Genomic DNA, 24,830 nt, shown 5'->3' with positions numbered 1-24,830 from the left:
ATTAGTGCCTGATCTTAAACTTATTATAGTTTGTAGTTAATATTTATTTCGTTATAATTTAATTTTTAATATTTTTTATTTAAATATTTATTTTATTTTTAAAAATAAAAATAATTCATTATATTTAAATATTTAAGAAATAACTAAAAAATAGTTTAATAATTAATTAAATTAATAACAATAAAGATAGGAATGATATGATTATTAATTTGATTAATTGATTAATTTTTTAATTATTTTTAAAAAATATTCAATTATCGTCTATTTATTTTAATTTTTTTGCTAGAAAATTAAATAAAATTACACATTCGAAAAAAGTAAAAATTGTCATAAATAAAATTGTAACAAAAAATATTATTAATTAAATTATAAATAATATCAAATTTTATGAATTAATTTGACAATTTATACTTTTTAATAAATAAACAGTAATAAGAATATACGTGCAAAATAGATAATGCGAGCCGTGCTAGCCTACTTCTCGATCAGATTATACTAAAAGACATATTTATAAATGAATATGCCTTTAAAATAATAATAATAATAATAACAAATATTTTTATTTAGTTTTCAAACTTTAGACAATATTATAATTTAATGTTAAAAATATTTTTATTATATTTTTTTATTCCAACTTTTAAACTTGTTCAAGAATAGTGATATTGTTTAATTTTAACTAAAAAAAATCAAGAAAAAATATTTGGCATGTTTGATTACTTGAAAATAAATATCACTTTTTAGTTTTATCTCCACCTCAAGTAACATGGTGTCTAAAGCATCAATTTATTCATCGTTTATCAATAACTTTTATAAATTCTACATCCAATTTCAACACTAGAAAATAAACAAAGAAAAAAGAAGAAAAAAAAACTTCGAAAATCATCTCTTAAATCCTCCCCTAGTTACTAGCTTTTTTAATTCGAGCATTCTCCAAAATCACTTTCAAAACCATGTCTTTCACCTTTTGGTTTCTTCTCTTTTTCCTCTTTGTTCCTTATGCCATACACAAAAACAAAAAAAAGAGAATGTCAATTTAGAAACCTTGCCACTCTCTCTTCTTGTTTGCTTCCTTAGTTACCTCAAAATCTAGTGAGCTCCCTCTCTCTCTCTCTCTCTTTTTAGCAATTAAAATATTTTTTTAAATATGATTTATATTTGTAATATTATTTATTGCGAAAATATTTTTAATTTACACTAAAATATTTGTTAATAATAAAATATTTATATTATATTTTATTTATATTTTTTATGAAATATAAATTCGAAAATAAATTATGCATCACGTATGATTTTATTAAAAATTGACTATACAAGTATCATCTAATTATAATTAATAAAATATATCAATTTAAACTTAAAAAAACTATTTTGATTATTAACAAAATATTTTTGTTACTTACCAACTAGAATTTAATCAAATAATTAATATATTTATTTATTTATTAGAGATTATAAAATCAAATCGAAATATTCTTTCGCATAGCATTATATTGACGTTATTTTCTATTGTATTATATTTAATATGTATCTATTATTTGATTAATACATATATACATTTTTTATTTTTATATTTTTGATATTTCAAAAGTAGTGAGTACTTAAATATTTGAAGTCTCCTCCAAGAAAAGAATATTATCTAAAAAAACAAGACCCGTAATGCCAACCTGACCCGGTTTTACGGGTCTATTCTCCTGAAAGAATTTCAATTCGCACGGACTCATTGCCCATTTATGTACTCTTACAAATTGCAAGTTCCGAATCTCGTAACTCTCCCATTTCTGAACCAATGAGGACGTTACTGTACAGTACTAGCGGAGTGTCAACTCTTTCATATTTACCATTTTGCCATTGTACTTCCTCTCTTTCCCTTCTCAACTCCCTCTCTTTATCTCTTCTTCGTCCTTCAACAACCAAATACCTGTCTCGACAAACCTCAATTTTCCCATTAAATTACCATAAAGTCAACAGTGTATATCCTGCGTCTGCTGGATATTCAATAAGAGCATCATCAATGGCGTCTTCAACGCAAAACTTAGATGCGAGCTCGGAAACCAAGCCTTTCTCTGTTCTTTTTGTGTGCTTTGGCAACATTTGCAGGAGTCCAGCAGCCGAGGCTGTGTTTAGAGACGTTGTCAAGAAGAGAGGCGTTGATTCCAAATTCAACATTGACTCTGCTGGAACAATTGATTACCATGAGGTACATTATATATGTGTGTATACTTAGGCATTTGATGTCTGACGTTGATGATTTTGATCTTTTAGTCGTGTTAGAATTTGGTTTTTCAAATTTGATCATATGGTTTATTGGAATGTTTTTCTTTTTGATCGTTCTGAAGGGAAATTTAGCCGACCCGAGAATGAGGGCTGCTTCGAAACGGCGTGGGATTGAGATAACATCTATATCCAGGCCTATACGCCCGTCTGATTTTAGAGATTTTGATATCATTCTTGCCATGGATAAGCAAAACAGAGGTAGAATTTACCATTTTTTTTCTCGGTTCGTGTCTACTCTTGATGGACGAATTGTCTATGTCTCTTCTCTTAAGTTATTTTACCATATGTGCCTATAATTTTGTTAATATTGTCTTTCTGGTGATTGAGATTCACTATTTTCTTGGCCATGATGCTGTTTTAGAGGATATGTTGGAAGCTTTTAACAGGTGGAAATTGAGAGAAACTCTTCCAGCTGATGCCCATAAAAAGGTGAGTGGGATAGTAAAATAGTCTGTATCCTTTGGATTTATTAGCAAAGTAGCAAGAAAATGTAAGTTGGGTTTTATGTCTGCATTTATTCTGCAGGTTAAATTGATGTGCTCTTATTGCAAGAATCATGGTGATACTGAAGTCCCTGACCCTTACTATGGTGGACCTCAAGGTTTTGAGAAGGTAATTTATGAAATTATCCATCTTATCAGTCATGAAGAACAGTTGATAAAGTCATTTAGATATTTGGGGGCTTAGAATAGTACATAACTCATTGTAGATTGCAGTTAAGAAAGCCGTGTTGTTAGAATACACGGGAACTATAATACAATTGTCAGCAAGCAAACAAGTTAATTGGGTTGGAAAATTATGATGTCTGATAAATACTGGAGTGAAGTCTCAACAATTTTTTCTAAAAGGACACCACACTGTCGAGCTAGAATCTAAGTATACTAGTTATCTTTTGCTTTGAGACTTTCGAGGAGATAACTTGAGACCATCCAGTATGCAAAATTTTGACAGGTAGGGGATATATACCTTATGTTAAGTATTTTTCATGAAAAACAAAATCACGAGATAAATGTTTTCTCCTTGTGAATGGGACTCTAGCTCTGAGCCCTGAATTGAAGTAGAATCTTCCTTTGCTTTCCTGCTTGGCTACCTTGAAATGGTTCCAATAGTGGTTGCTATTGGAGGGAAGTAGTTTGCTTAACCATGCATTTGCAGTTCCAGTGGTGGTGATGTATGCTCTAACTGGTAGGGGTGACAGTCTGGTGGCTTTGGTGGACATGATATCAGGAATGGTATGAGAAGTTTCTGTATTGGCAATGATACTAGTATCCTTGATGTCATGAGAAAAGAAGAGGTGTTTTTGGTGTTCCATAGATAAACAATGCTGATACAGAGTGATAAGAGAATCTATTTAAAAGTAGGATAACAGCAGATATCCAGGCAGGAAGATAAACAGTTTCATTGTGTTTAATTTCAGGAAATAGTTTGAACTGGAGGAATCCTTCTGATAAGTAGGATAATCTTCTACAGCAGATATGTAGATCTAAAGAATGAAGTACATTCCTCGAGTGAATTCATATGTTATTAGTTCTACCCTAACAAATAAAATGTGTCCTGATATTCAGGTTTAGCCAATCCTGTAAGCATTAGTGATATCGAGCTTGTTAAAGTTACTCTGGCCATATATACCTTCTACAGATAATTCACCATGCTCATCTCATATATTAATAGAAAGGGGGTCACCCTGGTCAGTTCTAATTTGGAACTATAAGTTGATTGGAATTTACATACATAATTATTTGGCTCTTCATGTCTTGCTTGAAGCATTAGTTTGCTATGCTTTACCTTGCTGATTTCTTCTGTGTGCACGTAATGCACACACTTTAGAAACGATTGAAATTAACCCTAGTAATTAATGGAGAGAAGGAAAGCTGTTAAAATCACGATTGAGGATGCGGTATCCTCCAACTAAAAAAGAATGGAGCATGGGATAAAACAAAAAAAAACATTTAATTAAAAATAGTGACTTTATCCTTTTCTAAAGTAGATAAGGAAACTTCCTAAAGGAACCATTTTCACTTTATATTTCCAAAAAGAAACCATGAGCCCTTGCCCAAAAAGAAGCAAAGAAAATCATTCTGTCTCAAATCATGTGTGACGGTGATGCAGAATGGATTAGTTACAGATTATCTAAATAAATTGAAAATTACAATTCTATTCAGTATAAAACTATTATACCATTTAGAAGTCTATTATTATGGTTCTAGCAACTTTTATTATTTATTTTTATTATTTTTTAGTTTTTCCATTTGTATAAGTGGTATTTCTTATTTTATTCGGAGTTGTATTTCTAATTTTATTAGTATTTCTTTTCTATCTTATTAAGAATTTTTCAGTTTTATTGGTTTTAATATTTTTTAGTTTAATTTATTTCAAAAAAATATTTTTTAGTTTAATCCTATTTAATAAAGGTTATTTAGGAAAAATTATAAATATTATTGTAATTTCATTTCTTGAGACAATATTAGTTATTTAATAAAATATTTTGAGAATTTCTCAATTTTCTGATTGCGTGATACAATCAAACTTTTAAATGTGATGTTTAAGATTTCTTATATGAGGTGTTTAAAAAACACGAGGTTTGATATATAGGTTTTATCCTAAATTCTTAAGTATGAAAATTAACCCTAATTGTCCTGCATCAGTTTGGTATTAGAATTAAAAGTTCCTAAACCAAATACTCAAATGCTAATACCCGAATAGCTCCAAACCAATCTGAATAAAAAAATGTAATAGTAAAACCCTAAACACTCCAAGCGATTGCCAGTCCATTCATCACTAGGCGGTGATCGAGATAGCCCCTATCCCTAGCCTCATAAGACTCTAATGGCACACACCTGAAGCCCGATTGGTAAGCTAAATTGAAAAAGCACCACTGGTTATTGCAAGTCGTCCTAGCTGCCACCACTCTTGGCCTCGTACTTCAGCATATCCATATCTCACATCGGCCTTTGATATGCAACTAGCACCTCTAGTCCAGTTGACTAATTGAAGCTTGTTGTCTCCAGTGATAAGAAGTCGGTGCATGAACCATACCATGTCTGATCGAGTGTAGAGCTTACTCAATCCACTTTGTTTGACTTCCCTGAGATCTGAATTCACATGGAATTGTGGTGCATGATATTGCTTTGGGATTGTTGGACTCAGTCTAACTTCAGGGAAGATACTTCTTTCTCAAGTATAGATCATCCATTGGTGTCTTCTGAAGCCGGGGAAATGATGCTTAATACGACTCAGAAGCTGTTCCCTTGGGTAAAGTCGTATCACCACTCTTCATGCCACCACCTAAATGAGATCAAATGGGGCCCAACCCCGTTTAGGCTCAAGAATAAGTGGCTTAAATGCAGAATTTTGGTAGATGGTTAGTCATTGGTGGGGGAGAAGAACTTAAATGCTATGCTAGGATTTAGAGTTGGTAATGCTATCATTTAGAGTGGCTAATAAGCTGAATTATGTCAATTTAAAATTAAGGCTTGGAGCTCTATCTATCTTGACAATGTGCAGAAGTGAGCAAGAGAAAAGAAAGAAACTGAAGTTTTTGACAAGAAAGTCGTTGAGATGCGGCTTTGATTAATAGAAATAGTTATCCCGGAACCTCACCTAATCACAAATAAGGGATTTGTTTGTTAACACTTTGATTAGTACGTAGTAGTTCTCCCAGCACCTCATCGAATCGCAAGGAAAGGAAATTGTCAATTTCCCACATCTAAGCTTGGTCTAGGGGCCAGATATGATGAAATCTTGGAGCCAGCTGGTTGCTTGCTTCCTTGCCTGTTGGACTTGACGTTCTATAGTGAAGCCCGTCAAAGAGAATAATTAAGCTTTATTGATCATATTAATTTTTATATAATAAAGCTATTTAGAATAGACTCCTCGGAGGCCAGCTCCTAATCCAATTCCTAATTTAGCAAAAATTTAAATACATCTTACTTAACGTAGACTAGAATCTTAAACCAGTTACTCCTAAATTTTTGCCAACTCAGAAGAAGTCTAGAATGTGACTGGGCTCCATAATTGTTATGGGTCCTTTGATGTCTTCAAACTCTCCGAAATTAGTTCCTGTTATCAGCAACATTTTTCCTCTCCCTGACGAGGTGCTTGTTAGCAAACACCAAAGTGGGATGTTGTGGTAATATGTTCTCTGCTACTTCCAAGGATGCTCTGTTGGCGAGAGACCCTCAAGGGATGAGCAGTTCGCGCCGCTGAGCAGCTATCCTCTGCTACTGAATGGCCTTTGGTTCACCTTTAGTGACTGATGGTAGAGAAGGCTACACTTGTTCGTCACCACACCATCTTTTGAGACATAACACATGGAATACTGGGTGAGCACGTGCCCTATCCAGTGACTCCAAATGATGGGCTACTTCTCCTATTTGTTATTGATTTCAAAAGGACCATAGAATCTGGAGCCATCTTCCTAGAATGTCCACAACCTACTGACAACTATCAATAGCAGTAGAGTGAGAGTACCTGTCACCTGCTTCAAAGTGTACATAAGCGGTGACGGGCATCATACGTGGTCTTTGTAGCCACTTGGTTTTGGACGGGTTGATCACAAAGATATCAGAAAATCTGGTCTTGGGGTTTCAGTCCCATCTCTACTATTTGTACTTAGCTACCCCTGGGTAGTTGGATACAACTTGGGGGGAGGACTTCCATACACTAACTCAGGTACGGTGCACGTCAAGGAGGAGCAGTATTCAATGTTATAATAGTAGTGTAAGACTTAAGAGAATTTTAGGTAGAAAAGTATGTTCTTTCAGCAGAGAATTCTCATTATATATATAGATATATATATATATATGTGTGTGAAAAAGACAATCTAATTGTCAGCCCTAAAATCAGCCAAAATATAATATATATTTGATTTACAACTAATATATCATAATCATGGAAAGAATAATACAAGATATGAGATACTTGTCAAGGCTGTAAAAAGCATAAAATTTGGTGATTTTATTGATAAAATTTGCTAACTTTGAAATATAAAATATGCTGACTTTAAGAGTGAATATGATTGACTAATTGTGAAATCTGCTGTGTTAATTGTGAAATCTGCTGAGTTTAAGTATAAATTTGCTAACTTTAATTGTGGAATCTACTGACTTTAAGTGGCCTACTAATACCTTTGATATCTCCCCTCAAATTGACGCCGGTAAATTTGTAAGTATCAATTTACCGAGAAGAAAATTATGGCACTTTATTTGCTTTAAGATATTCACAATTTTTAGAGTGGTAGAAATATTGGGAAAGTGATAATTTAACGGTTATAGGCCTTCCAGATGGAGTGACAAGCTATCTCTATGTGCTTCGCGCATTTCATGGTAGATAAGGTTGGCTACAAATTGGATGACAATAATGTTGTCAGTATGTAATGCAGTTGGTTTAACTTGGTAGAAACCAAGCTTTGTAAGAAGACTACGCCACCAAATTATCTCAGAACATGCAATAGACATGGTGCAGTACTCTGTTTCAATGGATGATTTGGAGACAAAATCCTGCTTTTTGCATTTCCAAGAGATAAGAGTATTACTAGGAAACACACACCATCCAGTAATAGATCTCCTGGTATCTAGGGAACCAGCCCAATCAGCATCACTGTAGGTTTGTAACTGGAGTGAAAAATTAGTAGGAAAGAATAAACCACGGTGCGGGTGCCAAACACATATTGATTAATGCATCAAACTGCAAATAGGTGGAGATATCAAGGGGATTGCATTAATTTGCTGACAATATGAACAACATAAAAAATATCTGGTCAAGTGATGGTTAGATAGATAAGACTACCAACTAATTTCTTATATGAAATACTATCATCAACAAACGTTCCTTTGTCACATCGATATTTCTTATTAATTTCCTTTTAGGGTATCAACAGAAGTAATATATGTAAGCTCAGTAACTGAATTGGATCTTGAATATACTTGTGTTGGTTCAAAAAGATACCTTGAGGTCAAAGATGTACCTCTAATCCCAAGAACTAGGTAAGCTAACCAAGGTCTTTCATGTAGAAAGTAGAAGGCAACAATTTCCGAATCTCGAAGAGGGCCTTCTTATAAGAACCAATGAAAACAATGTTGTCCACATAAACAAGGGGTACCATCATGCCCTTATATGTCCTCCGTAGAAAAAAGAAAGGAGTCATACTGACTCTGAATAAATAAAAAACAGAGTAGGATGGATCGAAACTTTTCAAACCACACTTTTGGTGCCTGCTTCAAACCATAAAAAAACATTTTAGTTTACGAATATCATTAGGTGAGAAAGTGGGCATACTAGAGGGAAGTTTGATATAAACTTCTTCTTTCAGATCACCATGGAGATTGCGTTCTTGACATCCATTTGATATAACGACTATGACTGTGATGCAATAAGGGCTAGGATGGTTCACACAGTGGTCATCATGGCTACTAGAGTGAAGGTCTTGTTAGTCTAGGATATACTCTTGCTTGTTGCCAAGAACAACCAAGCGAGCCTTGTAACAGTCTATGAATCCATCAAAATGAAGTTTGATAGAAAACAAGAACTTACTGCCTAGAGGTTTCACAGATGGGGTACATGAAATAATCCCAAGTTTGGTTTTCTTCAAGTACAAAAAGTTTTGTTTCAATAGGTTTTTGCCAACACTTTTGCAAAATTGCTTGTTTATAATAAGAGAGAGTAGGAGTAAAAGAAAAAGTGGTTGTTAGAAATAAAAGAGGCATGAAACCAAATGTATATGGAGGTTTAGAAATTTGAGTATTGCATTGGAGAGTAGCAGATTCAGTCACAAGAACAGGATCAACAACCAGGGAATGATCTTGAAGGGGCTCGGGAGGTGCTAAAGTCTAATTTGATGTAATGAATGTGCGTCGCTGATACACCAGAAAAGATTTAGATGATGGACCAACAGAAATGTTAGATAAATAAGGGAAAAACAAAAAATGAAGAAGAAAGAGGGTCTTAGAGGTGAATGACAGAAAAATATTGATTTTCTAGGAAGATCACATTTTTAAAAACTCAGATACGATGTAGGTTTGAATTATAGCAAAAAAACCTTTTTAGTGTGCAGAATATTCAAAAAAGCACATTTAACTTATTGAGTTGTACTTTTTGCGTTCATGTACGGGAAGATGAACATAACACACACAACTAGTGGCATGAAGATTAGAATACATTGGAGTATGACCAAATAACCGAGTGAAGGGTGAAACATGATTCAATGAGGGAGAGGGCCATCAATTGATGAGGTAGAGTGTAGTGGAGAGAGCTTCACACCAGAGCTAAGCGGGCACAAATGATTCTAATAAAAGAGTGCGAACAACATTGAGAATGTGATAGTTCTTTCTTTCAGCTACCCTATTTTGTCGTGGCGTCGAAGGACAAGACCATTGAGAGATTATGCCATTAGTTTTGTAATGATTCTTGAAATAAAAAAGACATGCACTACCCTCATTTTCAGAGTGAAGAATTTTGGTTTTAATAGAATTTTGTGTATGAATATATGTATGAAAAAGTATGAAAATAGATAATACATCGTCTTTCAAATGCGACAAATAGATCCATGTGGAACAACTATAGTCGCTGATAAAAGTGACGAAATACTCATAATCGATATGAGAAGTAACAGGTGTCATGCCCCACAAATCATTATGTCAATATCAAAAGGGTGGATTACATTTGGTGTATAAGAGGGAATGATAATGTTTTACTTCTTCCCATTTTACAAGAATTGCAATCAAATTGAATAGAATTAAAGGATGGTGATTTGTTTATTCCTAAAGAAACCAGACTTTAGCAAATCATGAAATACATTAGAATTGGGATGTTCGAGACGTTTATGCTATCCTTGATAATCAACAAAAACAAAATTGCAAATGACAAAGAGCATGGAGAAATATGAAGAAAAAAAGAGTTTGAGAAAGCATAGACTTCTACTTTAGGCCCCTTTGCGATCATTTTCCCTGATTGTTGATCTTGCACAACACAATGAGATATGAAAAATTTTACTTTATAATTATTTTTAACTAACTGATCGAGATAAACAAGATTAGTGGTAAGGCTAGGAGAGACAAATACATTATCTAGATTGAAAGTATCAACGGTAATTTTGATGAGTAATTTGCTCCCATCGGCAATATGTATCTTGAGATTTCCGAATATTTGTTTACATTAGTAAGATGTGAGCATTGTTTGTCGTATAATTGGAAGCCACATAATCAAAGTATCAAGGAGATGATGTAGAGAAGGGTTTACTTGAGAGTCTATTTGTTGAATTATTACAGGGGTCACGAATTGAACGGGAGCAGGAGCATTTTGTGTTAGATGTGCTGTATCTATATAACCACCAGTACTAGAACCAACTGATGCAATATATGCAGCTGTAGATATCTTGGACGGTCTGGTAGGACATTCCTTGATAATATGACCATCCTTGTTGTAGTAATTATAAAATTATCTAAGATAGTTTGAAGCATAATGACCAAATTCTTTATAATAAAAACACTGGTTAGTGCTCATGACTCTTTCTCTTGTCTTACTTTTTGCTGCATATGTTATAGAGCCATAAGTGGATCTTTGTTATTCCATGGTAGTTTGAGTCAGATGGCATTGCTCCTCATAAAACAAATCATTGAGATATGTTTCCAAGGAGGGGACAAGATCTCGGTTTATAAGATTGGACCTAGTGCTTTCGAACTCAGATATTAGTTTTATAAGAAATTGGTCCCTTTTAGTAATTTTGTGAATACATTGAATAGAACTAAGACTTTCATTAGGTAAGGTAGCATAAATTATATCAGTATATTCAGTCCAAAGATTTCATAAAACTAGAGTAAAATTCAGTTATAGAGAGATTATTTTTGCTGAAAAATAGCTAATTCATGTTCAAACTGGAACATGAGCAGTATTATGCTGACTGCAGAGTTTCTTTTGGTAAGTCCAAAACTCATTTGCAATCTTGAGAGATCGAAGTTCAAAATGATGTTGGATTCGGCATATCCTAGGATCCATGCCATGATTTGGGCATCCTTGGCCTCTAAATTTGTGTGACCATCCTTATCCTTGTTTTTGTCAGGAAAAGGATTTTTGCCATTTATATGACCCTGTAGGTCCTTACCTTTGACAAGGATCTTGAAATGGAATCCTTAGGTTGAGTAGTTTTTGCCATTAAGACAAGTCAGGAAGGCATTATACTTGTCTGAAGACATGAGGTAAGATAACTTGATCAAGGATAACTAAGAACAAAGGGCTGAACTAGGATTGAGCTGAAACTAGCTCTAATACCATGTAAGACTTAGAGAATTTTAGGTAGAAAAGTATGTTCTCTCAGTGGAGAATTCCCGTGATATATATTTATATATGAAAAATACAATCTGATTTTCAGCCCTAAAATTAGCCAAAATATATTAAATAGATTTGTTCTATAGCTAGTATATCCTAATTAAGAAGTGAAAAAAAGATTTACAAAGATATGAGATACTTGTCAAGGCTGTACAAAGTATAAAATCTGTTAATTTAAGTATAAAACCTGCTGATTTTAAGTGTGGAATCTGCTGACTTTAAGTGTGAAATCTGTTGCTTTAATTGTGAAATCTGCTGACTTAGTGTAAAATCTTTTAAATTTAATTGTGAAATCTTCTGACTTTAAGTGGCCAGCTAATACCTTTGACAAGTAGTCAGCCCAAGATAGTCAATCCATCCAACATTTTGGCTTATCACTTGTAAAACACCTTTGATATATCTAGATTGTGCGATTAACAAGCTCAAATATGGCCCTGATTGGGGATGGTAGGCTGAACTAAACCAACTTGATGCTCGATAAATAAAAAAGTTTTTCCAGAAATCACTTGTGAAGGTGACATGGCCTTCACTACCTATTGGTTGGGTAAACTTATGTAGCTTAAAGATGGTATGAAAGAACGACCATGTCGCATTTACAACGTAAGGGTGAGACAATGGTAAAAAAGAGGGCATATTCTGAGAAGAGATTGACCAATGGAAGGAAAACTTTTTTGCCATTTGAGTTCAGGAGACCTTGCACAATGTCCAAGGAGATGTGGGCTATATTTTTTCACTGATGGCTAGTGATAGTAGGAGGCCTGCAGGTTCCAATTGTTACACTTTTTCGCATTAGCAAGTTGGGCAACACTTGACAAAATCCTGGACTTGTTGCTAATGGTTCTCCCAATAAATCACCAGCAATTTTTGGAAATATCTTTTAGTACCTTTTTGTCCTTGATTATGGAAGGCAGATAAGATAACAGGCACCTGAGATGACATTTGTAGGAGAAGCACTCTTTCCTCCTATAATAAGAGACCATATTGGAAGGTCTTGGGATCACCAACTTTATCCTCTTGAACATGTTTAACTAACTTTTGTAAAGTGGGAGAGCTAGTGATTTCTTCCCGACTGGCATTGAATATCTCCAAACGAGGCATGAAAATTGCCTCCGAGGTGCCAATGTCTTCAAATTGTCTGGAGGGGACATCTGCCACCACATTCTGTCTTCATGCTTGATTTTCAACTTCAAAATCAAATTCCATCAGCTTGACTCCAGTAGAATTGAAGGTTGTAATGGTCAGTATTTACCAGAAAAGACCTTCCTTGTAGGCAAGGCCTCCAATGCCGCACAGCTTGGACAAACCAACTTGTTCTTTGTCATATGCTGATAGCTTGTGGTGGTAGGTGTCCAAGAACCTACTAAAGAAGGCTATGAGCTTCCCAGCTTGTTGAAGGATTGCTCCAATCCCTTAGTCTGATGCATCACATTCTATGACCAATTTTTGAGAAAAATCAGGGAGTGCTACCACTGGTGTTGTAGTCCAGGCCTTTTTGAGGTGTTCGAAGGCCTCAAAAGCTTTGGGAGTCTAAATGAAGGAATTCTTACATATCATGGAAGTTAAGGGGGCAGTGATGATTCTATAGTAGCCTATTAACACCAAATGTTTGCATAGTCCCTTAATAATAATTGGTTTTGACCATTGTAGCATAACCAAAATTTTTGAAGTAATCTACTACCCCTTTTGACATGAAATTTTGTTGCCCGAGCAGTAAACTTGAGTCTGGCCAAAAAGGTGCTTTGATTTCCTTGGGAACAAACAGTGACTGCTTAGTAAGGAAAGAAACTGACCTTAGGCGGCCTGAGTTCTAACACTTGCATTTTACTTTTAGTGAGGATGTAATAAAAAAACACCGAAACAAACTGAGTTTAGGTGCCCCAAGTACTCCCACTACGTCATGCCCCCCTAGCTTCTCTATGGAATTTCTATATTGAGGTCACCTCAAGACATCATAAAGGAAAACAAATGCCACAGATGTAAGTGATCTCCTTCCAAATAGGAAATCTTAGGCCCAAGCTAGTAGATCCATAAAAAATGAACCACCAGTTACCTTATCCTAGGAATGTAATCCCCATTGTGTCCTAAAGATGTAGCCTTCATGTGCTGTACGTGCATCAACCTTTAATTTGTCAATAAGCATGTCATTTTCATTGGTAACACTTGGTATCCTTTTATATGTGATCAGAAACCCCAACATATAATTTAGTACAAAAAGTTAAATCCCTAAATGAATCATCTACACTTAACTCATAATCAACATATGATTGCAAACTAAGATAATTAGGAAACAAGAAATAGAATTGATTAGACGTCATGAGATTATCTCTATAAATAAAATCAATTCCTAGCTAAATAGAACGGTTGAAGAAATCTCCCAAAGAGCCTCACAAAAGCCGAAAGCAATTGTTTATAAAAAGAACTTGAAACTTTATTGATATGAATGATGTTTTTACAACCAAAGGAATAAAACTTTTTATAGGTGTAGTAGTCATCCACGAACATGGATCCCTAAGTTTCTGGTACATCTCTATGCGATAGTAAGAAGGTACAAATATCTTTCTTATAATGGATTTGATATCCCTCCATGTTGAGACAGATCGGTTTTTGGTATACCTTCTGTTAGTTAGCACTTGAACACACCACACTAGAGCATAGGCGGTAAAAACTACGACGGCTAGCTTTACCTTCTTTTCTTCACTATAGTTATGACAGTCGAAGATGAGTTCTACTTTCCATTCCCACTCTAGGTAGGTTTTAGTATCATTCTGTCAATTGAAAGAGAGAATCTCTATTTTGATAGAGTTGCTATCTGTCAAGTCCTCCCTCCAGTAATCTCGATCAACATCTCTTTCATTCTCATCACAAGATTCGGCATCATCTTGTGGAAGTAGGCGCCTTATCTGGAGTGGGCTATTGTTTCTTTGCCTCATTCCATCAATCTTTGCTTCTAGACTTTTAATCACCAGACTGAGTCATGTAAACATGGTGCCTAAATACTCCCTTAGGTCTGTTGGACTCTTATTTTCACTTGGTTGAGACATTAAAAAATCCTTGTAAGAAAAGGTTAGTAGAAAATAACACTCTCGTAGATCTCTCATATTTCTCTCACCTCGTAATCTTCTTTATTCGAGTTGAATGTTAGAATCGACTCCTCTTTAATTAAGATATTCAAGTTTTGTCTTAAAACATTGCAAGGAACCTTAGGGAAAAAAATTTGCAACACAATTCTAGAAGCCGAGCTTAAATACACAGATGAAAATAATGTGTTTATATATGAGGATAAGTAACTAGGATGTCATGGAGCACAAGTGCAATGAAAAAAGGAAACTTACAGTGCAAGAAAAGACACTATGAATGTGATATATATCTTTTTTATTTTTGTTTTTGATTGTCTGATGAGTACAAACAGATACAAGGTATGCCTTTTTTTTCTACCATGAAAAATAATAAATATGCAATGATAGATTATGCAAGATAGTAAGATCTATTTAGTGCATAAACTCTGATATCAAATTATGCGAAACCCATGATCAACCAATGTAATTAAAAACCTCAACATATAATTTAGCACAAAAATTTAAATATCTAAATAAATCATCTTTACTTAATTTACAATTAATTTATGATTGCAAATTAAGATAATTGAGAATTGATAAGATGTCACGAGATTATCTCGATAAGTAGAATCAGTTCTTGACTCAACAAGACGGTTGAAGAAATATCCCAAAGAGCCTCACAAAAGCCGAAAGCAATTGCTTGTAAAAAAAACTTGAAACTTTATTAATTTGAATGATGTTTTTACAATCAAAGGAATAAAATCTTTATATAGCTATAAACTTAACTAATTCGAGTACAAATCAAAAACTAAATTATAGGAGAATTCTGAATACATTTTTATTTACGATTCTAATTAAAAAAACAAATTAAAAACGCGTAAATATAAAAGAAATAAAATTCTTCTCTCTTGAATAAGATTCCTTGTTGTCCCCGAATTCTTCCTCTTTATTTTAATTGAATTTGGATTTCAATAATTAATTAATTTTTTATGAAGAAGTTGTGTTGAAGATGTTTTAAAAAGTTTCTAACTTGAAGTAAAAAACAAACTTTCTTCCGTGAGAAAATCAAGGAAGATTTTGGGTTAGGATAAGGACTCCTTTCGTTTGATCTTTTCTTTGGTTCCAACTCTTTAAAATATTGATTTATGAATAAGAAATTCAATTAGGACTCTAGAATAAAGAGTTCCAGTCTTCTTAAAGCTCCCTTGCAGCAAATCCTAATTTAATTTAGGATTCATATTGCCGCACTGCACCAAGAGGGGATGGCTTGAGAGAAACTCTCATTAGAGAGAATTTCTTCTAGGATGGGACTCTTCTCCATGCGTGTCTAGGATTACATTATCCTATATCTCTTTATTAGTGCAGTTTGTGTTCAACAGTCTTTGATTCTCTCACTTCGCAGCAATTACTTCAGTTTATTGTTTTCTGGTCTGTGAATATTGAACAAGCCTTCATTAGATAACTCAAAATTTGAGATGAGGCAGATGTCAAGTTGCTGATTTTTTGTTTGAGTTACGTGGAATCTTGGAGTGTTGTAACTTACAGCTACTATATTTATAAACTGATGTGACCAGATCATACGTTTTAATTGATATGCGGAATGGTGCTTTCTGGGCAGGTTTTGGACTTACTTGAAGATGCTTGCCAATCATTGTTGGAAACCATCTTGGCAGATCATGGCGATGTTTAAATACTTAATTTGTGCATGAGGTCATGGTGGTCGAATTATAGACTCAAGCTGTTGGGGTAAAATACCAATTTTTCTGCTGGCCAGGGTCTTATATATGAGATGCCCAGTCATCCGTCAGCCGTAAGCAATCGGCTTTAAATGTATACAGGTGTCATATATGATTCCTCTGTTGGCATTTTGGTGCCATGAAATTCTGAATTTAAATGTCATTATGCATATTTATACAACCCATAATGAAAATATTTTTATTCTTCCAGTATTTGGAGGTGTCGGCAAGTCTTGCTCTGTCCGAATGTTGGATCCTTCCGACCTTCCAGATGACAAACCGAAAAATTCGTATATATGTATATATGTATATGTACTTGATGTATAATGGGTGGGACTTAGATTACATGGAATGGACTTACTTGAATGATCTCACAACGGCGAGGATGATTAGGTTATCACGTATGGGTCTCAAGGGAGTGACAATTCTTTTATGACTCATTTTTGCCTAGATGTACAGTACGGCGAGATGGACAGCCTTCATATCCAGAATCTAAGGCTACGATTGGAATCATAAAACTTTGTATAATTTTTTTGGCAATACATTTCTAATTTAATTAGGAAAAAGGATGCAAAAACCATTAAATATTATTGACTTCTTATAGATTTTAAAATGAAATTAAATAATTATCTGATGTCAAAACTAATGGAATTTGGAATATATTATTCTACTCTCACATATAATTTTACAAGAGATAAATTTTAATCTTTTTATAGAGGATTTTGGCTATTTTTAACATTTAAAAAAACGTAGAATGAAAAATAAATTTCACAAAAAAAATATAGAATGACAAAAGAATGTTTAAATCATAGAAAATAATTTTGGCGAGTGGTAGAGAATATTTAACTTTACAAAAAGGGTTGGGCCTAGTGTCTCAAAATGGGCCTGCAGAAAACCAATTCTCATTTTTCTCTCTGTTTCAAGCCCAAATTGGGGGATCCAATGTGATCTATCTTGATATCAGCGCATGAAGGCTGGTGATAGGTCCCGATGAGAAGCAACTTAATCGAGACATGTGTTCTATTTTGAGCAAGAAAAACCACAAATTTTAAATGCAAATTGAACTCCTTCATTGCTGATACTTGCAGTGTTTAAATACAAAAATTCTATCAACTATTTCTTACACCTAGGGGATCACTTTAATGGTGTTTTCTCTGGTGGATTCCAAACAGAAGTTTCAACAAGCGATGAAGGAGATGGTAGGCCGATCTGATTGAAATTGTTCCAATGGCGAAGGTTGTGCGCAACACCAATAAGTGCTTTGAGTTATAACTATCAGAGATTCTAATGATAATTATTATCACCACATTCGATTTATTGTTTCATTATTGACGTGTACTAAAATAAAAATTAAGACCAAGATATTTATTAAATGTATCTAAATTATTGTTATAATTTACTTAAATTAGTAAATAATTATTTTATTATGAATATTATTTTTAACTAATTTAATAAAAAAAAAGTGTTAATTCATGAAAATTTTCTTAAAAAGTCATAGCTCCATGAAGTACATAAAAAATAAATTGCAGGTAAATAATATTGATTTACTCAAACTACATTATAATTTTTAGTAAATATATTTAATATAATTACATCAATTGATATATGTCCAAAAAGTAGAAAATTAATTAAAATATAATCTTATAAACTTAATTATAACTTGATTATTTATTTATCAGTTTTTTAATACAAAATTAAAAATATCTTTTAGAATCAATAATTCTATGATTTAATGATTTTAACATAATATTAATTAAAAAAATTATTAATTATTTAATAATTAATATTTTTTTTAAATAGTTTTATATTACGGGTCAAATTAAAAGTCACATGTAAAACATAAATACTGAGCACAATGGCCATGCTGTTAGTCGGCGGAACTTACGGTGCTACAGTAAATACAATTCACAATTCCATTATTTAATAAGTTGACTATTAGTCTATTGGAAGATGTCGTGTTCACATCTTATTGGCAAAAATATGCAGTCTTTTCCTACTATTCTCTGGTCTGCTCCGCACATGATTGCTAACTCCTTTACCATAGAAGCGTGCGGAAGAGGACATCCTCCAGAGTTAAATAAGAAATCACCTTTCAAATTTCGTCTTTAAGCTGTATTTCAAAATTTCTCCCGCTACGCTTTCTCGGAAAAGAAAAGTCAGAAAAAATCTCTTGCAACCGCAAGTTTTTGTAGAAAAATACTATTTTAAAGTCATCATACTCACAATGATGTTTGTTTTTATTGCTATGAAACTCGTATGAATCTTTTGAAGTTATTTTTCGCTCTTCACGAGTTAGGGTTTCTTCACTAACCTCTGTCGAGAACCAACATCTCTCCTCCAATCTCTGTAATCGCAATTTCTTTTTATCTCTGAAGTTCATGGATTAATGAACTTCTAGGGTTCCTAATAGACTTTTATCTATTTTTTTCTGTTCGTTTGTGTTGTTTTTAGTTCTCCACGGCGTTATTTGAAGTAGTTTTACGCGCTCTGAGAGTTAGGATTTCTTCGCTTACCTTTGTTGAGAACCAACATCTCTCCTCCAATCTCTGTAATCACGATCTCTTTCTGAAGTTCATGGAATAATGAACTTCTAGGGTTTCTCACAGAATTTTATGTGTTGTTTTTTGTTCGTTTGTGCTGTTTTTAGTCCTGCATGGTGTTGTTTGTAATAGTTTTACGCGCTCTAAAAATTAGGGTTTCTCTCCCTATTCGGTGTTATTGTCATCCTAAAAGATATCATCTGTCCTTCTCTGGTTAGTTTGTTATCTATATTACCATTGTCTACAATGAATGAGACTCATCGCACTAATGCAGGCATGCGGTCCTCCCTTCGGCTCAGGAAGCGGGTTTGGGATTCCCGCCATTCTGCTACTACTTCCCCTCTGGAATGGTCAGTATCGGTTCGGCCGGTCTCTGTGATGTATCCGTGTAAATCGGATCAGTCTAGGCTTAATGTTTCACCCGGGAAGAAGACCGGGTTGCTTGCTGTAGACCGAGACTCACAAAAGCTAAAACTGTTGCGGTCTGAGCCGAAACTGACTAGACCGGTTTGTTTTCCGGGGCATGAAGCATACGCATGCGACAGAGACGCTTGTCTACATAAGCCATCATCGTCGAGGGCCGAGAAAAATTCAGCATGCCGTTTCCCCAACTTGGTCATACCCGGAGCTGATGAACAAGGTATGGTAGATGGCTACAAAGAAGATGAGTATAGAGACTTATACATGCGTAACCTATCGCAGTTCAACGAGACGCTGTCGCGTGGAGAATCAATGTGCATGAAGTTCCAATGGGACATTTTGCTGGCTGGTAAAGCGGTTAACGCTAACGCCAATTTGGATTTGCGTCATGGCTTTAGTGACGCTATGAGAATCAGCACTAGAAGCGAGAGAGGACCCACCATTGCTTACCCTACATCCACCGAAGAACATAATTATTCAAAATCGAAGGAGAAACTGGAAAGTGGATTATGTGAAGAGAGAGATAAGCCTTTCTCGAACAACTTACAGAGTAATCTTGGTTTGAATGGATATTTTGGTGGGATGTGTAAGGAAGGTACCTTTGATCCATCTAATAGACACGAACAGAATAGAAGAGAAATACCAAGTGGAACTGTAGGTTACTTTGATGGGTATGGCCAAAAAATGAGTTTCGACTCTTCTTCCATCCGTGACCCCAAATCGCCCTTGAAAGAACCGGTTATGCACCGGAATCTTATCACTGGGGTTTTGACTGGAAACTGTAAGTGCAATAAAGCGTTAAGGAGTGAGGTGGATGCATTGTCTAGTGAATTTCCTCATAGCAACATGGTAGTTGCTCGACCGAGGCCCAGCACTGTAGACTCAGTTGTGGATAGAATCGAGGGAGCTGATTCTTCTCTTCATCATGGTGTAAGAGATAGCAGGATGGCGTGGGACCAGTACAGTTATTGCCGTGGACAATCCCTTGATCTCACTGGAGCATCACGCATGTTACGGCAAGATGAGTTTAGACTCGCTCATCTATGCAACAGAAGCAAATCCTATCTGAATGAAACCCTGCAGTTGGGAGAAGATTATGGTGTCGAACTTCCTTTTGAAACGACTAGCATTCTTGCAACGAAAGAACTTTACCTGGGAAATGAGAACATGAGACGGCAAGCTGATTACGGTTTCAAAGGGGATGGCCATCCTGTTATATCTCAAGATGGTTTGACAAGTCGCTCACCGTCGGAGAACGAAGAAGGTACCTATGATATTAAATTTTGGTCCCAGCAAATGTTGACTGATGAAGAATTAACCATTGACGATCAATCTGAGACAAAGATGCATGAAGATCGCATCATTGGTTATACCCAGATTGGACACCTAGGGTCTCCCAAGATCGGGATGGTTCCAATGAGGTCCTTGGTCTGAATTGCGTAGACCAGCAGTGGATTAATCATGATATCAGACAATTATCAACACCAAAGTCTTCAGAACTTGAATATTCACCAAGTGGTGGAGTTGACTTTAACCTCAATTTTCCATCTTCTCGTGTGTCTGTGAAAGAGCGTTTGGGCAAGCCCATCAAACCTTCAAGTAGAGATATAATGAAAAGATTGGGGGCTCCTCGGAAAGTAAATCTTGTTAGTCCTTGGCTTAGATATCATATAATGAAAGATTCCTCGAGAGAAAATTTTGGAAATCTTCTTGGACATCGCCCTGTTGGAAGGAGTGATTCCTTGAAAAGTAAGGTGAAACAGGAGGAGAAGGAACCACCTGAAGATTCTGAGGAGTTCAAGCAGAGAGTTCATAATGCATTTTTGAAGCACTATAAATCTTTGAATGAGAAACCAGCTCAGCAGAGGAAGTACATGATGCACGGCAATATGGTATTGTCAAGTGCTGCGTTTGTGGCAGGTGTGTCTTCTATATTATTGTTTGTTTGAAGATTAATTAATGTTTTTTTTTTCGTTTTTTTCTTTTTTGGTGAAATAAGAATGATGATGAAAAAGAATATTGTAGAAGAATATCTTAAAACTATGTTAGAAAATCTAGTTATCATGGGATTCAGTTTTCAACATATATGCATTTCAAGATTTGTAGGTTATACCATATTATTTGATTCTTCTATTTCTTTTTATGTGTGTGTGAAAAGAATTTGATTATTCTAAATTACTGGAGACATGTTTGGTTAATGAGCTGTGTTATGCAATAACTGAATACATTAGGTAATTTTTCTTGGGAAATGTAATTGAAACATATCATATTGCTGCTACTAGTTGCTTGTCTAAGTGCAGTTTTACAACCTTATCAGATTTAGCTGCTGCAAAGGGGAGTGTGTTGGGAACTTTTCCTTTTCTTTTATTTCCAACTTAAAAATAATTCTTGGAAGCTGTCTGAAGTATGGGGAGAGGGAGACATTTGAGTTTGGAGGCATGCAAAGGGGAGTGTGTTGTGCCTCAAGGTGGGGATTTTTTTTTGGTGCCTCAAAGTGGGGATTTTTTTTGGTGCCTCAAAGAAGTACCAGAAATAGTGTTGTGTTAGGATCTTTTTGTTTTTTCTTTGAATACCTAACTCGATAAAGAAATTTTTGTAAGCTTTTTGTGTACAAGTATGGAGGGATGGAGACGTTGAAGTTACAGAACTGGTAAAAAAGAATTGCTAGGATGCATGATGGACCGGAAAAAAGTAGTAGTAGAGGCATGGATTGTTGTGCCTCCAAGTAAGGAGGATAGTGGAATTAGTTCTTAGAATTGAATGGGTCCTGGTGGTTGCAATAAGATGGTCAGAGAAGTGGATAGGAGTTGTTGATTGCGTGATAAGATATATTAAGGAAGAAATGTCTCTAAGTTATGTCTATATATATAGAGGAAAAAATGAATCTTAGGATATTTCTTTCTTTGTCTTATTCTTGCTAAGAAGCTGGAATCTCTCCTCTCTCTCTCTCTCGATATGTGGTTGCTTTGCTGTAACTGTTGTATCCACACATTTTGAGTAGTTTAATGGTTCTTGACTTCCTATATATCATTTTCTGAAAGGAGTCTTTCATGGAGATAGTCTTTTTCTTCGCTGAATTCTTGATATCTCTCCATTCTAACGGGAGCATAATTGCTTGTTGTCTGGGGAGAGAATAATTGATAAAGGAGGAAAAGATTTATAAGTACTTCACTGAATCTTCTTATTCAACAATCTTGTGTTTCTGTTTTCCTCGCATTCTCCTATAATTTTAACAGCCTAGTGCTTCTCTAGGGAATCCTTCGCTTTTGCATTTAGTTCCAATGTAATTTCTAATGATTTTATCCCCCTTTTTGCTATATCAGAAAATTTGAAGGATCAGTACGCTTGGCCACACATGCCTTTAACTCACACATGGTTGGAATGAGAGCAGATCACTTAGGTTTGCACGGAGCACTTTGTGTGTTGATCGGATGGAAATATGAAGTAGCCCCTAACAGTACATGGGTTATGCGGATGTTGCCTGATGCTGAACTCATGTCTTTAAAAGAGGACCTTCTTATCTGGCCTCCTGTTGTTGTCTTCAATAACAGTTCCATAGCAAATAATTGTTCTGAAAAACGGAGAGTTGTGAGTATAGAGGAGCTTGGGGAAATTGTCAGAGGTATGTCGACCACTACACAAATGATCACTCTGCTGCTATGAAATTTATTTCCGTGAATGCTTACTTTTTCATTATTAAACGGGCTTTCACCTTCTCACATTAGATTATGATTTTTCTTAATTATCAATGGCCAACAAGAAAATAAATGGTATGGAAGTCTGGTAGTTATCTTTTTTTCCACTGGTATGTGAACTTGAAGGAAGATAAGTACTAGATTCCTATACTTTCTTTAGGCACTCAAAATAGTTGGGAGATTCCATCATTGATTTATTACTGTCTTTTATCAATTTCTTTTCCTTTCCATATTTTTCCCTCTTTCCACTTGTAATTGCAGGCATGGGAATTGCCCGGATTACCAAGTTGTACCATGGAAGACCTGCAAATCAGAGTGTCATGGTGGTTAGCTTCCAAGGAACCCTTTCTGGGTTGCAAGAAGCAGAGAGGCTTCATAAGTTCTATGCTGCAACCGAGCATGGAAGAGCTGACTTCCAGAAACTTAGCGGCAGTGGCTGTACTGATGGAAACAAAGTGCGAGAACCAATCACTGATATGATCAGCAACGTTCTCTATGGATATTTGGGAATTGCCGAGGATCTGGAGAAACTTGATTCTGAGAATAGGAGGCGGTCTGTGTTGAAAGGTAAGAATGAAATTGAGGCTATTGTGGATGCCACGCCCAATGCAAGTCTACGGGGATGAATTCTCTTCTAACAGATGATATATACATATTTTTTTGTGTGAAAATTTTGCTCACTGAGTTCCGTTTGTTAATCAATGAGATGAGAAGACGTGTTAATGGTAGGAACGTTTTTGTTCACTGTAATGTCGCAGATCTATTATGCTGCGGTTAACAATGTTTGAAGTCAACTCAGAAGAAACAATTTACATCTGATTATTGTAAGTAAAGATCAGTATCATATTCGAAAACAATATGGATATGGTTAATATAAATTTTAGTTAATTTTAAAAATTAAAAATATGATTAAAAAAGATGTTGGTTTCGATGCATGTTGCTGATTACTACATTTATTCCAAAAGGGGGCCGCTAATAAACTTATTATTCTTTTCAAAATCTTGGTTTCTGTATATGCGTATTTTATTTTAATAATAATGTCAAATTCTCAGTTCAGTTTTTGAATTATAGAATACGTTACAATTTTATTTATTAGAATTGTGTTCTTGAATTTGTATTTTATTTTTTATTTTTTTAAAAAAAAGTAATATGAGATAACCTGGGGAGAAGAGCCTGGAAGCAAAAGGGGAAAGAGAGCGAGAGGAAGAGGATGCACAAAGACGGAAGAAAAACAAAAAATAAATGCAGTAAAGCAGAAAGACAAGGAGAGAATAGGCCACAAGCAAACTCATCTCTTACGTAATTTCTTAAAACAAAAATTACTTTGCTTGAATTTGACGAGAACATGATGTGTGGAAGGATTTTAAATCTTGTTTGTTTGAGAATGCATGAAGAGGTTTAGTATCATACTTTTTTGGTTTGAGTACCTGTAGCAGTTCCGGAAATTTAAAATGGAAATTATATTATAAATATCAAATGCGGAAGCGAAGTCAAAATTTGAATAACATCCCTTACACTAAAACTAAAAACGTGCTCACAAAATATAAAAAATTAAACTAACTAAAGGAGAAACTTGAAAGTAAAAAACTATGAATGTGACTAGGGAGTCTTTAGGCGTCCCATTCGTCGTCCTCCTGCGGAACCGGCTCGGGAACGATGTCCTCTTGATCTGAAATGATTAAATAAGGAATGAGCTACACTAGCCCAGTAAAGACATCACGATATCTCACCGTCACGGAGGTAAATGTGGGTAGAAAACACAAAAAGACCAATGGAGCATAATTTACA

The 24,830-nt window shown here is 34.8% G+C and overlaps 2 protein-coding genes across 3 annotated transcripts; both read left to right on the top strand.

Annotated features, from left to right (window-relative positions):
• The first annotated feature begins 1,728 nt into the window (after positions 1–1,728).
• Positions 1,729–16,927, top strand: LOC110821441 (uncharacterized). Of its 2 annotated transcripts, XR_015817020.1 has the most exons (6): positions 1,729–2,197; positions 2,337–2,472; positions 2,636–2,703; positions 2,800–2,886; positions 16,270–16,489; positions 16,599–16,927. XR_015817020.1 is itself a non-coding variant. In XM_088213376.1 (5 exons), exons 1-5 carry the CDS (start codon positions 1,787–1,789, stop codon positions 16,339–16,341), a joined length of 774 nt encoding a protein of 257 aa, XP_088069502.1. In that variant the 5' UTR covers positions 1,729–1,786; the 3' UTR covers positions 16,342–16,597. The 2 variants fall into 2 exon arrangements, 1 of the variants encoding a protein (XP_088069502.1); XM_088213376.1 differs by lacking the exon at positions 16,599–16,927 and having other exon boundaries at positions 16,270–16,597.
• A 1,310-nt stretch (positions 16,928–18,237) lies between these two features.
• LOC110821426 (uncharacterized) lies at positions 18,238–23,899 on the top strand. Its single transcript, XM_022051282.2, has 3 exons — positions 18,238–21,267; positions 22,671–22,969; positions 23,304–23,899. Exon 1 carries the CDS (start codon positions 19,174–19,176, stop codon positions 20,779–20,781), a length of 1,608 nt encoding a protein of 535 aa, XP_021906974.2. The 5' UTR covers positions 18,238–19,173; the 3' UTR covers positions 20,782–21,267; positions 22,671–22,969; positions 23,304–23,899.
• The last annotated feature ends 931 nt before the right edge of the window (positions 23,900–24,830 follow it).

Source organism: Carica papaya, chromosome 2, assembly GCF_054855325.1.
Source record: "Carica papaya isolate Zhongbai chromosome 2, ASM5485532v1, whole genome shotgun sequence".
Lineage (NCBI taxonomy): Eukaryota > Viridiplantae > Streptophyta > Magnoliopsida > Brassicales > Caricaceae > Carica > Carica papaya.
This window is presented reverse-complemented; position numbering and strand designations above follow the sequence as displayed.